The sequence below is a fragment of the Myodes glareolus genome, chromosome 12 (assembly GCF_982192425.1).
Source record: "Myodes glareolus chromosome 12, mMyoGla1.1, whole genome shotgun sequence".
In the NCBI taxonomy this organism is placed as follows: domain Eukaryota; kingdom Metazoa; phylum Chordata; class Mammalia; order Rodentia; family Cricetidae; genus Myodes; species Myodes glareolus.
The window spans coordinates 35,632,815-35,647,094 of NC_142037.1; the positions used below are offsets into that span (position 1 = coordinate 35,632,815).

General features: G+C 40.7%; 1 protein-coding gene across 3 annotated transcripts in view; it reads right to left on the minus strand.

Annotated features, from left to right (window-relative positions):
- Nucleotides 1-14,280, minus strand: part of Ppp3cc (protein phosphatase 3 catalytic subunit gamma) — a 72,969-nt gene that overhangs the window by 15,708 nt on the left and 42,981 nt on the right. For all 3 annotated transcript variants that reach the window (XM_048421826.3, XM_048421824.3, XM_087912205.1), the window contains exons 6-10: nt 12,752-12,891; nt 7,635-7,712; nt 7,457-7,551; nt 3,785-3,910; nt 2,050-2,121 (exon numbers count right to left, since the gene is read on the minus strand). In XM_048421826.3, coding sequence (XP_048277783.2) covers nt 2,050-2,121; nt 3,785-3,910; nt 7,457-7,551; nt 7,635-7,712; nt 12,752-12,891 — 511 coding nt within the window. The remainder of the gene's footprint in view (nt 1-2,049; nt 2,122-3,784; nt 3,911-7,456; nt 7,552-7,634; nt 7,713-12,751; nt 12,892-14,280) is intronic.

Below are 14,280 nucleotides of genomic sequence, written 5' to 3' on the forward strand. Positions count from 1 at the left end.
CTGTATTGCTTATTTAAAATCCAAGTTTTCAGACAGTGAGATGGGTTCAGGGGGTAGAGGTTCTTCCCACAAAGCTGGACGGAATCAGAGCCCCAGAACCCACCCAGGGAGAAGAGAGCATCAGTTGTACACTGTGCAGCGGTGTGCGGAGGTCAGAAAGCAACTTGTGGGAACCAGTTCTCTTCTGCCATGTGGATCCCGGGGGTGGCATTCAGGTCACCAGGCCTGTCAGCAAGGCCTTTCTCAGCAAGCCACCTCGCCAGTCCAAGAAGTTTATAATCGTTTCCATCTCTACTTAGATTTGCATATCAACTTAATTAAGTAACTTTTTTTTTTTTTTACACATTTCATTGTCCCTAACTTAAGCTCTTCATTTTAAATCTTCTCAAAAGGTCTGGCTCCATTCAACAATCTCCAATTCAGAAAAGGAACTAACACAGGTACTCTATCTGCTCACAACCCCCACGCAGAATCCAATAAAAATATGTTTGGGAAGTTCCTCTAGATTCCCAACAGGCGCTATGCATTCTATACCATCTATATTTTATATAACAGTTAAGTGAATTGCCCTGGCACAGGTCTGCAAAGAATGTGACTTGGAGGTTTGTGATCATGTGACACTGTATTTCCAGAATCTCCTGTACCCTCAGAAAAAAGTTAGAGCCTGTCTTTCAGATCAAACCACTGACAACACACTATAAGCACCTAGCTACAAATTAGTTCAAACAATTCTTCTAAGGGTAACAAACTAATCCACAGTGACAGAAATCATGGGAAAAAAGCACTTACCTACACATATAACCAATGCTACTATACATAGACACAATACAAAGATATCTTACACACCAATATGGGAAGTAAAACATGCATATAATCCAGTAGAATCGGTAATATATGAATTATTAATCACAAAACAGAAAAAAATGGGGAATAAACACAAGAGAATTGTTTATTAGTTACCATAAAGTATAAATTGTAATAAAAATATTATGTTGGGGCAAAAAAGAACAAATTAAAAATTAGGCTGGGAATACGGCTCAGTGGTAAATGCTTGCCTAGTTTGCACAAGGTCTGGGTCTAGCGTTGGCACTGCGAGTGTGTGTGTGCATGTATGTGTGTACACATGCACACGCAAATTATAACAAGAAAAATAAACAGTACTAGAAGAAGCATGAGAACTATATATCACAGAGACACAAATTAACATAGCCTTTTAAAGGACTATCTGTATCAGATTAAGCTTTAAGTGCTAACTGATATACATACATTACTCCCAGATTTACAAATATTATATTACTTCTTCCATAGCAAATATCAGTAACTGCATTACATATATTTCTTGTTTGTCTTCCTTATAATACAGTAAATTTATTAAGAACAAAGGCATAAACAGTATTTGGCACACATCAAGCATATAACAAAGACTGACTCTCCATAGAAAGTGCAATGATTTATCTATAAGAATTTGAATTCTTCTCCCCTCACCCCCCGAGACAAGGTTTCTTTGTGTAGCCCTGGCTGTCCTAGAACTCGATCTGAAGACCACGCTGGTCTCGAACTCACAGAGATCCACCTGCCTCTGCCTCCTGAGAGATGGGATTAAAGGAATGCACTACCACTGCCTGGAAAAAAATTGTAGCAATATTAAAAGCTCAAGTTGAAGGGGGAAAAAAATCTAATACCCAGTAGGATATGATTGATTAGCACAATGAATGATAACATGAACAACTATGTAACTAATGAGAAACTAAACTCCAAAGGGAAATGAGAAACAGATATGAAGACATGATACCATCATGTCACTTCATTTTTGCAAGTGACAAAAATGAGAAGGAAAAAAAAATCTATGCAAAGACAAAGACAGTTTACACAAAGACATTAGCAGACCTCTGGGATGGCAGAATAAAAGTGATTATTTTCTTCCTGTCTGTGAGTCCTACAGTTATCAAACTTTTTCTACAATTAACGTAATTCTTTTTAGTGAGACCAAAAAATTTTCAAAATAAACCAATCATAACTTTTAGTTTCTAGTTTGAATAAGAAGTTTACCTTCCACTTCATCATCTGAGATCAGCTCATCATCAGAGCATATGTTGAGAATATTGACCAGCATCTCTGTGACTGTATGACAAAATAATGCATTTGTACAGTTAGTATTTTTCAAAGGTGCATAAATGAAAATATACTAAGTAAATACTGACAGAAGCGACTTATCCTATTATAAATAGCTGCATAAGGAGCATTAAAAGTAGACCATCAGGTTCAGATAGAACTTATGTCCATACTTGTTTTGGTTAGATGAAAATCTAAGAATTCTATCACAATATTACTTGATTTTATTATTGGATGGCTGTTCAGAACCTTTGGCTCAGTTACGCACATAAAAATTTCTTCCAGTTTTACAAAGAAGTTACAACAGGCCTACATCCAATAGACTTGTTTTGTTTGTACAGTTCAACTGTATAACTGTCCTATGTCTGCACAGCTCACTGTGTAACTGTTCTGTCTGTACTGCTCACTGTGTAACTGTCCTATGTCTGTACTGCTCACTGTGTAACTGTCCTATGTCTGCACAGCTCACTGTGTAACTGTTCTGTCTGCACAGCTCACTGTGTAACTGTTCTATCTGCACAGCTCACTGTGTAACTGTTCTGTCTGCACAGCTCACTGTGTAACTGTTCTGTCTGCACAGCTCACTGTGTAACTGTCCTATGTCTGCACAGCTCACTGTGTAACTGTTCTATCTGCACAGCTCACTGTGTAACTGTTCTGTCTGCACAGCTCACTGTGTAACTGTCCTATGTCTGCACAGCTCACTGTGTAACTGTCCTATGTCTGTACTGCTCACTGTGTAACTGTCCTATGTCTGTACTGCTCACTGTGTAACTGTTCTATGTCTGTACAGCTCACTGTGTAACTGTTCTATGTCTGCACAGCTCACTGTGTAACTGTCCTATGTCTGCACAGCTCACTGTGTAACTGTCCTATGTCTGTACTGCTCACTGTGTAACTGTCCTATGTCTGTACTGCTCACTGTGTAACTGTTCTATGTCTGTACAGCTCACTGTGTAACTGTTCTATGTCTGCACAGCTCACTGTGTAACTGTCCTATGTCTGCACAGCTCACTGTGTAACTGTCCTATGTCTGTACTGCTCACTGTGTAACTGTCCTATGTCTGTACTGCTCACTGTGTAACTGTTCTATGTCTGTACAGCTCACTGTGTAACTGTTCTATGTCTGTACAGCTCACTGTGTAACTGTTCTATGTCTGCACAGCTCACTGTGTAACTGTCCTATGTCTGTACTGCTCACTTGTGTAACAAGGTGTTATGTTTTTACCATACACTTGTACAGCTAAACACATAAAACTCAAAGACAACAAACCTGTCTATATCCCTTTAGCACTGATAATTCATAAAGAAATAGAATAGTGACCACATTACTTTAATAACTTGATCATATAGGACAGTTGTTTTAAATTGGTGTTTCAGATAAGAAAACCATAATAGAATACTAATGTCATTTAAAAATCTCTCTGAGGGCTCAGTGGATCAAGGTGTTCCTGTGCAAACCTGGTGACCCAAGTTCAATCCTTCAAACTCATATAAAGGTGAAAGCAGAGAACCAACATCACAGTTTTATCCTCTGCCCACTACACAAAATCTTTGTAGAAAACAACAGAATTAACCCTGTTTCTGATAAACTTCGGGAATGTAAACTATCTCGTGGCTGGTCAGGAGAGAGCTGGCCGTGCTCAGAGGCAGCATACTGGGGTTCTCTTACCTTTTTCTCCAACGAAAGGCAAAGACCATGTGAAAACATCCATGAAATTTGGAAGCCAGTAGGGGTGTGGAGAACAGTTAAACTGCCTGATGTTCATGACATTGTTTTCGTATTTCAACACTGCAGCTAAAAAGTAAAAAGCAAGACACTTGGGCACAGAGAACCACGGCATAGCAGCTACTGTGCTTTGCCCCGCTGTGGGCTGGTCATAGACTTCAATAACTTATTTCCCATTTGTAAATTCAGGACAGGGTTGGGAGAGCTTGACAAGTTTAAAGAATTGTGCAGGGTTCCTTCTCGTGGGGATTATCACAAGGAACAGTTACCTGAGGAGATGACATGATCCAAAACATGGAAGACAATGTGTTTGCTGTATATTAGCTATTAAATAAACCTCAGGTTCAACAAAGAAAAACTTCCCATAATTTCCATTTACTGGCCAAACAGCTGTAATCACCTCTAAGCAAATATCACCCATTGAATGGACATAGAAGTTTAGTTAGTCATGAGCCACAGTCAAAGTCTCTTATAAACTCTCCAGAAATTTATCAATTCACAGTAGAAGGCTATAAAATTATAAACCTGGTGCAACTTATAATTAACGTTTAAGGGTAAAGTATATAATCTCTCCTCACACTGAATTTTAAAAATAGCAGTTTCTTGTCAGGCAGTGGTGGCACATGCCTTTAATCCCAGCACTTGGGAGGCAGAGGCAGGTGGATCACAGTGAGTCTGAGGCCAGCCTGGTCTACAAAGTTCCAGGATAGTCAGGACCGTTACACAGAGAAATACTGTCTTAAAAAAACCAAAAACACCAAACAAAACAAACAACAACAAAAAAACCAACAAAGTAAAACAACCAGTTTCTTCTATTCTCAGAATTCTGAGGGTGCCTATGAACACTTAACAGTACCCTGTCACATAGGTGTATGCCTACCTGTACCAAGCTGATTTTCTGTATATTTGTTTTGTTTTTGTTTTTAATGAGCTCTGGCAAAGTTTTATTTAAGAAAAACTTTACAGGTTTACTTTTCAACCAATCTGTTCTGGCATGCTTCTAATATCAGGATCACTTGGGTTAATGATAGCCAATGTGCAAATTCTGTAGTATTTCCCACATACTGTCTCCAATTCAATGTTATTGCCACTGTAGTGATGGGCACCAGTTTCAGCCAACAAGGCATAGTATTCTATTTCAGATTTCCTAGGCAGTTGGTGAGGATAACCAATTTCACTTTGCCCTATTGGACCATCTTCAGAGTTTGTTTTTTGTTGTTGTTGTTTTGTTTTGTTTTGTTTTGTTTTTCCGATACAGAGTTTCTCTATAAAGCCTTGGCTGTCCTAGAATTCACTCTGTAGGTCAGGTTGGCCTTGAACTCAGAGAGATCCACCTGCCTGTGCCTCCCGAGTGCTGGGATTAAAGGTGTGCAGCACCATGGCCTGGCTAGAGACTTTGTCTTTGCAGCCACCATCTTCCTGCCCCAGATAAGGGACAACCCCCAACCAAAAGCCAAGACAGCTGGGGAATGAGAAAGGCTTCTTTATGGTTTTAAAAGTTCCTAATTCCGCATGAACACATACTCACTTGAAAAGTCATAAATAAAAGTAAGACATTTTTTAAGAGTGCCAAACTCACTGCTAATTAGAAATGCAATTTAGAACAGCACTTTTCATCAGTGAAATTACGAGGAAAAGGTATATGAAGGCCAGGTCGTGGTGGCTCACACCCTTAATCCCAGAACTTGGGAGGCAGAGGCAGGCAGATCTCTGAGTTCGAGATCAGCCTGGTTTACAGAGTGAGTTCCAGGACAGACAGGGCTACATAGAGAAACCCTATCTCAAAGAAAAGAAACCAAAAAAAAAAAAAAAAAAAACCAAAACCCAAAAAACAACAGCAACTACAACACCAAATCAAAAAACACCAAATGTTGATCCAGGCATAATGATAAATGTCTAAATGTCTAAGTCCCAGTACAGGGGAGGCCAAAGCAGGATGGTGAGTTTGATGCTGGCCTGGGCCATACAGTGAGTCCCCATTTTAAAATACCAAACAAAATAAAGTGCCACCAAATGGTAACTTTTTTGAGGTAGTAGTATTAACTTACGTTAACTGTTCTAACATAACTCTAAAGTTATTTATAGTTTTCCACTATGATCAGTATTTATACACTAAAGACCTCTTAGGAGATCTAAATTTATTGACCTTTGTTCCAATAAGATTTCTTCTTCAAATCATTTACACAATGGAGCATTACTTAGCAGTAAAAAACAATGGCATCTTGAAATTTGCAGGCAAATGGATGGAACTAGGAAAAAAACCATCCTGAGTGAAGTAACTCAGACCCAGAAAGACAAACATGGTGTGTACTCACTCCTAAGTGGATATTAGACATAAAGCAAAGGATACCAGCCTATAGTCCACGATCCCAGAGAAGCTGGGGAACAAGGAGGACCCTAAGAAAGACATACATGGATCCCTAGGAAAGGGAAATAGACAAGACCTTCAGAGTAAATTGGGAGCATGGGTTGGGGGATGGGAAAGGAAGGGAGAGGGGAACAGAACATGAGGGAACGGGATGGTCAAGTTGGGGGGAACAAGGAAAGAGATATCTTGACAGAGGGTGTCATTATGGGGTTAGTGAGAAACCTGGCTCTAGGGAAATTCCCAGGACTCCACAAGGATAATCCCAGCTAAGAATCTAAGCAATAGTGGAGAGAGTGCCTGAACTGTCCTTCCCCTGTAATCAGATTGATGACTATCTTATTTGTCATCATCAGAACCTTCATCCAATAACTGATGGAAGTAGATGCAGAGATCCACAGCTAAACACTGGGCCGAGCTCCCAGAGCCCAGTCGAAGAGAGGGAGGAGTGATAATATGAGCAAAGGGGTTAAGACCATGATGGGGATACACACAGAAACAGCTGACCTGAGCTAATGGGAGCTCACTGACTCCAGACTGACAGCTGGGGAACCTGCACAGGACCAAACCTAACTCTCTGAATGTGAGTGACAGTTGTTGGCCTGGGCACTTTGTGAAGCCACTGGGAGAGGAACCAGGATTTATCCCCACTACATGAACTGGCTTTTTGGAGCCCATTCCCTGTGGAAGGATACCTTTACTCAGCCTAGATACAGTGGGGAGGGTCTTGGTCCTGCCTCAACAGACTTTGTTGACTCCCCATGGGAGACCTTATCCTCTCTGAGAAGTGAATGGGGGGATGGAGTGTGGAGAAGGTGGGGGGAGTGGGAGAAGGGAGGGAGGGGGAACTGGGATTGGTATGTATAAAAGGTTGTTTGAAAAAAAATAAGAGAGCTCTTCTTCATCTAGATAAGGTAATGCATGCCTATGACCCTATCACTTGGGAGACTGAAGCATGAGGAGATCGATGCTAAGGTCTTTCCAAAGCTAAACACATGCTTTACCACAGAGCCACAAGCCCTAGCCAAGACTTTTTTATCTGACTGAAATTTTGTACTTAAAAATAGATGTTGAGGATATGACCTAGTGGTAGAGTGAGTGCTTCAAAAATACAAGGTCTTGGGTTCAATCCATAGAAACAAAAAATAAAAATAAGTAAATGAGCACAATAATAAAAATAAAACACAAAATTAAACTAGAGCTCACAGTTACTAACAAATTCACATATAAATATTGTTGGGCTTCTTTACCTTTATTGTTATAAACATCGAGGTAATTAGGGGCAGAGAAAATCGTGATGAGTGACGGAAAGCCCGTTGTTTGGCTCTTCCTGTACATTCGGTACCTGGAAAAGAGATGTGAGCTCATGCATCTTCACACTAAAATAAAATCTCTGCGGGGACACGTGAAAATTTGAGCGCAGCTTACCCAGCATCCTGGGCTTCATGGGCTCTGATTATTGATAATAAACTGTTGTTTTGTAAAAACTCACAAACCGCAGGGTAACTGAAAAAGAAAATGAGAACATGTAAGTCCAGAATTCCAGAAGTTAGGTTTTAATAGGAATAAAGGGAAAACCCAACCTCAGAGTTGTTTTAAGATTACAAATACTACAGATTATTGGATTTTTCAAGATTTACTTTATATGTGTGAGAGTTTTGCCTGCTTGTATGTATGTGTACCTGGTGCCTGCAGAGGCCAAAGGCAGGGGGATCCCCTGGAGCTGGAGTTACAACTATGAGCCACTATGTAGGTGATAGGAACTAAACCCAGGTCCTCTGGAAGAAGAGTCAGTGCTCTTAACCACAGAGCCATCTCTCCAGCCCCACCACTGAACTCTAACTAAAAGCTCAGAAATAATACATATTACTATCAAACCTGAAGAGGATACCTTAGAATAGAAACAATTTCCCCATCTTTTAATCTATTTTATCTTAACACTAGTGATACAATCAAAACTTTTCTTGGTATTTTGATATGAAAACATACAACAGCATGTGTGCATGTGTGTGTATACAGTAAATGATATGAAAACATACTACAACAGCATGTGTGCATGTGTGTGTATACAGTAAATGCTACAAAATAGTGCAGACTTTTTTCAATTGTCAAACCTTTAGAGAAGTTTTTTAAAAAAAATATTTATTTATTATGTATACAATATTCTACCTGCATGTGTGCCTGCAGGCCAGAAGAGGGCACCAGACCTCATTACAGATGGTTGTGAGCCACCATGTGGTTGCCGGGAATTGAACTCAGGACCTTTGGAAGAGCAGGCAATGCTCTTAACCACTGAGCCATCTCTCCAGCCTCCAGAGAAGTTTTGTTTTTTTTTTAAAGAATCTACTTATAGCTTTATATGTAATATCAACACTAATATAATACTATGCGTGTCTATTTTGGGAGTAGATATTAATAGTATAGACCACCATATTCTTTTTTAAGATTTATTTATTTATGTATTTTATGTATATGAGTGCTCTACTTTCATGTATGCTTGCACAACAGCAGAAGGCATGGGATCCCTCTAGAGATGGTTATGAGCCTCCATGAGGTTGCTGAGACTTGAACTCAGGACCTTCTGGAAGAACAGTCAGTGCTCTTCGCTGCTGAGCTATCTCTTCAGCCCTAGAATACCATATTCTAATGATATCTGCAAATAATCCTAAAACAGTCTTATTATTTTTACTTTTCTGGATAACAAACAGGAAGAACTGGAGAATATAAAATTATCCTGAGAGAGTGTAGATGTTAATTACTTATCTTATTTTTAAAGTTTGTTTCTTGAATTGGGACAGTGCTTGCCTAGCATGCACAAAGTCCTGGGTTTAACCCCCAAACTATATACTAGGGATGCTATTTTCCTACATAGTAAGTTTGAGACCAGCTTGGGATGGTCTGAAAAAGAAGGGGGGCAACTTTGCTTTTCCCTATGTTCAATGGAAAAAGTTTAATTTTTGGATAAACATTTTCACCATTGTAGAACAAGAAGTCCCTGCTCCTGCCTGTCATAGAAACAATGGCCTGTCAGTCATTCACAGACTGTGAAGTGTTTTATGGAGGACCTAGTGATGAGGTAAGAGGTTGTAAAACCTTGGTAAAGCCTAAGACCCAGGAGTCATGCCATGAGGCATTGTTCCTGTGGGCTAAATGTACTTTAAGACTCATAGGAGCTATTAGGTGGTGGTGGCACACACCTGCAATCCCAGCACTTGGGAGGCAGAAGCAGGAGGATCTCATGAGTTCGAGGCCAGCCTGGTCTACAAAGCGAGTTCCAGGACTATTACACACACAAAAAACGTGTCTCAAAAAACTAAAAAGATTCATAAGAACCTTTGGCCACAGTTTTTTCACCAACCACTTACGTGTCTCAGATGTTCTTCCTGTATAAAGACATTTTATGTAAATATACTATGGAATCATTAACACTGAACTTATGGCCTGTAACACAGCTCACACCTAACAAATCTAGCATAGACCTACTTTCTCTGTAAATTACAATTACATTACAACTGTGTGCTCACAAACACTGGACAGCACTCTGGCACTGTGCGTGAGTACCACTGTCAACACGGAAATGAACGGCTGACAAAAGTACAAATGTAGGAACAACGCAGGACAGGGCTGGAGAGGGAGCTCAGTGATCAAGAGCACCTTCTGCACTTGCCGAAGACCTGGTTTGGTTCTCAGCACCTTCATCCGTAATTCTAGTTCCAGGGGATCGGATGCCCTTTTCTGGCCTCCATGGACACCAGGCAGACATGGTACATAAACATACATGTGAGCAAAACCACTCATACACATAAAACAAAAGAAATGAAGATCAGGGAAAAAGTCAGAACATGACTTCTAACTTCAGCGGCAAGCCTGTACATGGGTGGTCAGGTGTGTTCTGCTGTTCTGCAGTTCATGTCCATGAACGCTTGAGAGCTCTGTGAGGACTGACTGGGCAACAGTTATCTCGGGTGAGTGGGGATTCACTGCAACCCCCAAGCTAGATTATAGACAGAGGGTTCTGGGGTGGAAGGCCTAGGTACGGTAAGAGGTGCTGGCAAGTGGCCACAGGAATTGTACCAAATGACATTCAGCCAATGATGCTAAGTTCTTAAGCAATGTCAAAAGAAGGAAAATGGTGTGGGAGAATTATCTGTATTCTGTCAATCATTTAATAAAACGCTGATTGGCCAGGCAGGCAGTATAGGCGGGAAAGCCAGACAGGAAGTAGGGGTGGAGCAAAGAGATTGGGAGTATTCTGGAAGCAGAGCTCCCTCGGCATTCCTGTACAGACCACCGAAGAGACAGCATGTAACTTGCCCAGCAGAGAAAGGTACGGAGCCATTATGGCTAACATAGATGAGAATAATGGGTTAATATAAGTTACAAGGACTAATAAGGAGCCTGATCTGATGGGCCAATCAGTTTATAACCTTATGGAGTCCTGTGTGTAATTTCTCTTTGGGATTTGCCGGCTGTTGGGGTACCAGGCGGGACGGAAATCCCAACAAGCCAGTCCTCATGTTACAGGAAAAGTTAAATTGTTTCACTAAATAAGTCACTAGAAAGGTTGGCAGAGAAGAATACAAAAAGATTATTTCAAAAATGTTTAAAGGCAAAGAAAGGCTTCTTTTGATATGCTTACTTCATTTAGTTACTGCATTATCTTGGCCAATTAGCAAGTGTTTTAGGGAACAAAATAATTGCATTATTTTTCATGATAGAACACTGGAATTAAAAATAATTTACTTTTTTTTTTTCTTGGCAAACCACACCAAAAGCTCCCATGTGAGTTTTAAGACAATAGCCAATTTCCAGGAAATGTCCTAAGCTTAGATCACAGTGTCCTATCCATTTTTTTTTTTTTTTTGAGAGGCAAGGTTTCTCTGTAGTTTTTGGAGCCTGTCCTGTAACTAGCTCTTGTATACCAGGCTAGTTTCGAACTCACAGAAATCCACCTGCCTCTACCTTCCAAGTGCTGGGGCTAAAGGCATGTGCCACCATTGCCCAGCCCCTGTTCATTTTTTATTTTCTTCTACACCAGACATTCCAAAAGCTGGGGAGCTTCTCACTACATACTAGGATTCCCTGGCCCAGATCTTCAGAATCACAATCTCTGTAGTAAAAGCAAAATCATCTACAAAGTCTCTCTATGTAGCCCTTGGTAAACATGGCACTCACTATGTAGATCAGGCTAGCCTCAAACTCACAGAGCTCTGTATGTCTCTGTCTCTCAAGCACTGGGATTAAAGGTGTATACTACCATGCCTGCACATTATCTAGAGATGCTCAGCGGTAAAGAGCACTTCCTGTTCTTGCAGAGGACCCAGATTCAGTCTGCAGCCCCCACAGATGGCTCATTATCATCTGTAACTCCGTTCCAGGGGCTTTGATGCCTTCTTGTCTCCACAGGCACCAGGCACACACACACACACACACACACACACACACACACACACACACACACACACACACAGAGAGAGAGAGAGAGAGAGAGAGAGAGAGGGGCAAAACACCCAAATAGATAAAAATAAAATCTTTAGGCAGTGTCTCAATGCTAATTAGGAATAAATAATAGCTCATTTAGAGCTGATATGATAACAACATCAAGATACTAGGAGGCAGCTGACTTCACTACATGACATTTCTCATGGTCTAATGTCTAAGAAAACATCAAGTTTCTGCTTTAAAGAACTGAACAAGTGCTCGCCCAGAATGTGTGAGGTCCTGGATTTGATCTCCAGCACCAAAAAGGAAGGGAGGGAGGGAAGAAGTGGGGAAGAAATTTTTAAAAAGAGAAAAATAAGAGTAGAGAGGTTGAGATTAAACAGAAATTTCTACACTATATGTTTAAGACCTGAACCACTTAAGAATAATTTCATAAAACTGGACGTGGTGGTGCATGCGTTTAATCCTAGCACTTGGGAGGCAGAAGTAGGTGGATCTCTGAGTTTAAGGCCAGCCTGGTCTACAGAGCTAGTTACAGGACAGCCAGGGCTACACAGAGAAACCCTGCCTCAAAAAAAAAAAAACAAGTTAATTTCATAAAATCAGGGCTGGAGAGATGATTCAGTGGTTGAGAACACTCCCTGCTCCTTCAGGCAGCGGACCCGGATTCAGTTTTAGCATCCACCCGGCTGCTGGCTCCACAACTCCAGTTCTGGGGATCAGACCTCAGAGAGCCCCAGACACACAGGAGGTACACAGATGGATATGCAGGTACAACACTTATACACAAAAACTTTTTAAAAATAATTTTTAAAATATTAATTTCATAAAATGGATCACCATGGGGCTGGAAACTGGCTCAGTGGTTAAAAGTGTATACTCCTCTTGCAGAAGACCCACGCTCAGTTTGGATCACCCACACTGGTGGTTCACAACTGCCTATAATCTCAGCTCCAGGGGCTCTTATGCCCCTAGCCTCTCTACAGGCATCTGCACTCATGTGCATAAACCCACAGACATGCACACATACATAATAGTAAAAATAAGGCTTTGAAACTGAAATCCTATTGTTTCACCGCTTTCTCCTCTGAGGGTTGGCTTACCTGAAGAAGTAGGAGCAGCCGCGGACAGTGTTGTGGGTATAGTGCTCCAGGGTCTTCTCACTGCCATACTCCTCTGAGGGATCAGACCAAAGCAGGTCACACACCGGCCCAAAAGCAGGAGGTTCAGTAAACCTATCTAACTAGAAGACACACAAGAGCCAAAAGAGGGGGGAAAATCAGGAAAGCAAAAGGGTTTTTGGAAACAGACAGCTCAAAAGTCCCCTCTACCAAAGGAATGCACTAAAGATAGGGTGGTGAGCCCGAAGGATGGTCCTGGGAGAATAAGTGCTCTGTAATAAAGGTTTGTAGTGTCCTATCTCTGTCATCTGAGAATCCTGTAGAAAAGGGCCCCTCCTTCTGTGCTAACCTAGGGCAGCAGTCATTCAACCCAAATGTGAAATCGGTGGCCACAAACTCTTAGAGACTAATTTCAGTTTTCTATGGGAAACAGTGCTAGAGGAATGCTTGACAGTGATTCTTCCACGGCTTACTTTATTTCAAAGGAAAGGTTTTCTTTACCACAGTCTTTTTATTCTTTCCACTCTATGCAGTGACAACATTTTAATATTTGTTATTAACTTCCATTTTTAATCAATGCTGCTTTAACTTCAAAACAAACACACAAAAATCAAAGAATATAAGTACTAGGTTTTGAACAGATGGGAACATCTGAAAGTCAAGAAGAGGGCTTCTGCTGAGTAAGAGGGCAGCTTTTTATCACAATTGACTCAGTTGTTAAATAGCACTGCCGAGTTTGTATCTGTGTGGGAACTGAGAGGGTATGAGTGTGAGGAGGCGCCACGAGCAACAGTGCAAGCGCACAAGGCTGCTCCTTTCCCCCAACCACAAACACACAGAATCTTGGAAATAGTCACTGTGTAAGTCAAACGGAGCAACCAACCCATACCATTTAGGATGTTAAAGTCAATGCATTTCAGAACTGGCAGAGCTCAGAGCACTTATTCAAATTTCCTCATTTTGCAAAGACAATGCACTCAAAGGTTAAGGGATGGCCAAGGACACCTCTGTGTTCCTTGCACACCGGAATATAATTTAAAGTTTTTAAGCTAGGCATGGTGGCACATGGTGAATAATTCTAGCATTTTAGTGGATGAGGCAGGAGAATTGTCTTAGGTTCAAGACTTCACAGAAAGATCCTGTTTAAAGCATACAAATAATTTTAAAGTTTCAGAATTATAAAAATAGTATATTTTTAGTCATTAAGATTTAATTTTAAGACCAGGTGGTGGTGGCACATGCCTTTAATCCCAGCACAGAGACAGGGGCAGGTGGATCTCTGAGTTGGAAGCCAGCCTCGTCTATACAGCAAGTTCCATGACTGCCACAGCTATACAGAGAAAACTTGTCTCAAAACCCAAAAACAAAAACCAAAACCAAAACAAAAAATTTAATTTTAAAAAGAGAAAGAAGTAAAATCACATGTATCTCAAGTATTACTAGGAGCTGTCCAACAATGACAAGATCATGGGTAAGTTCTGTTTTTCTACTTCCGATTGTATTTTCTTTTA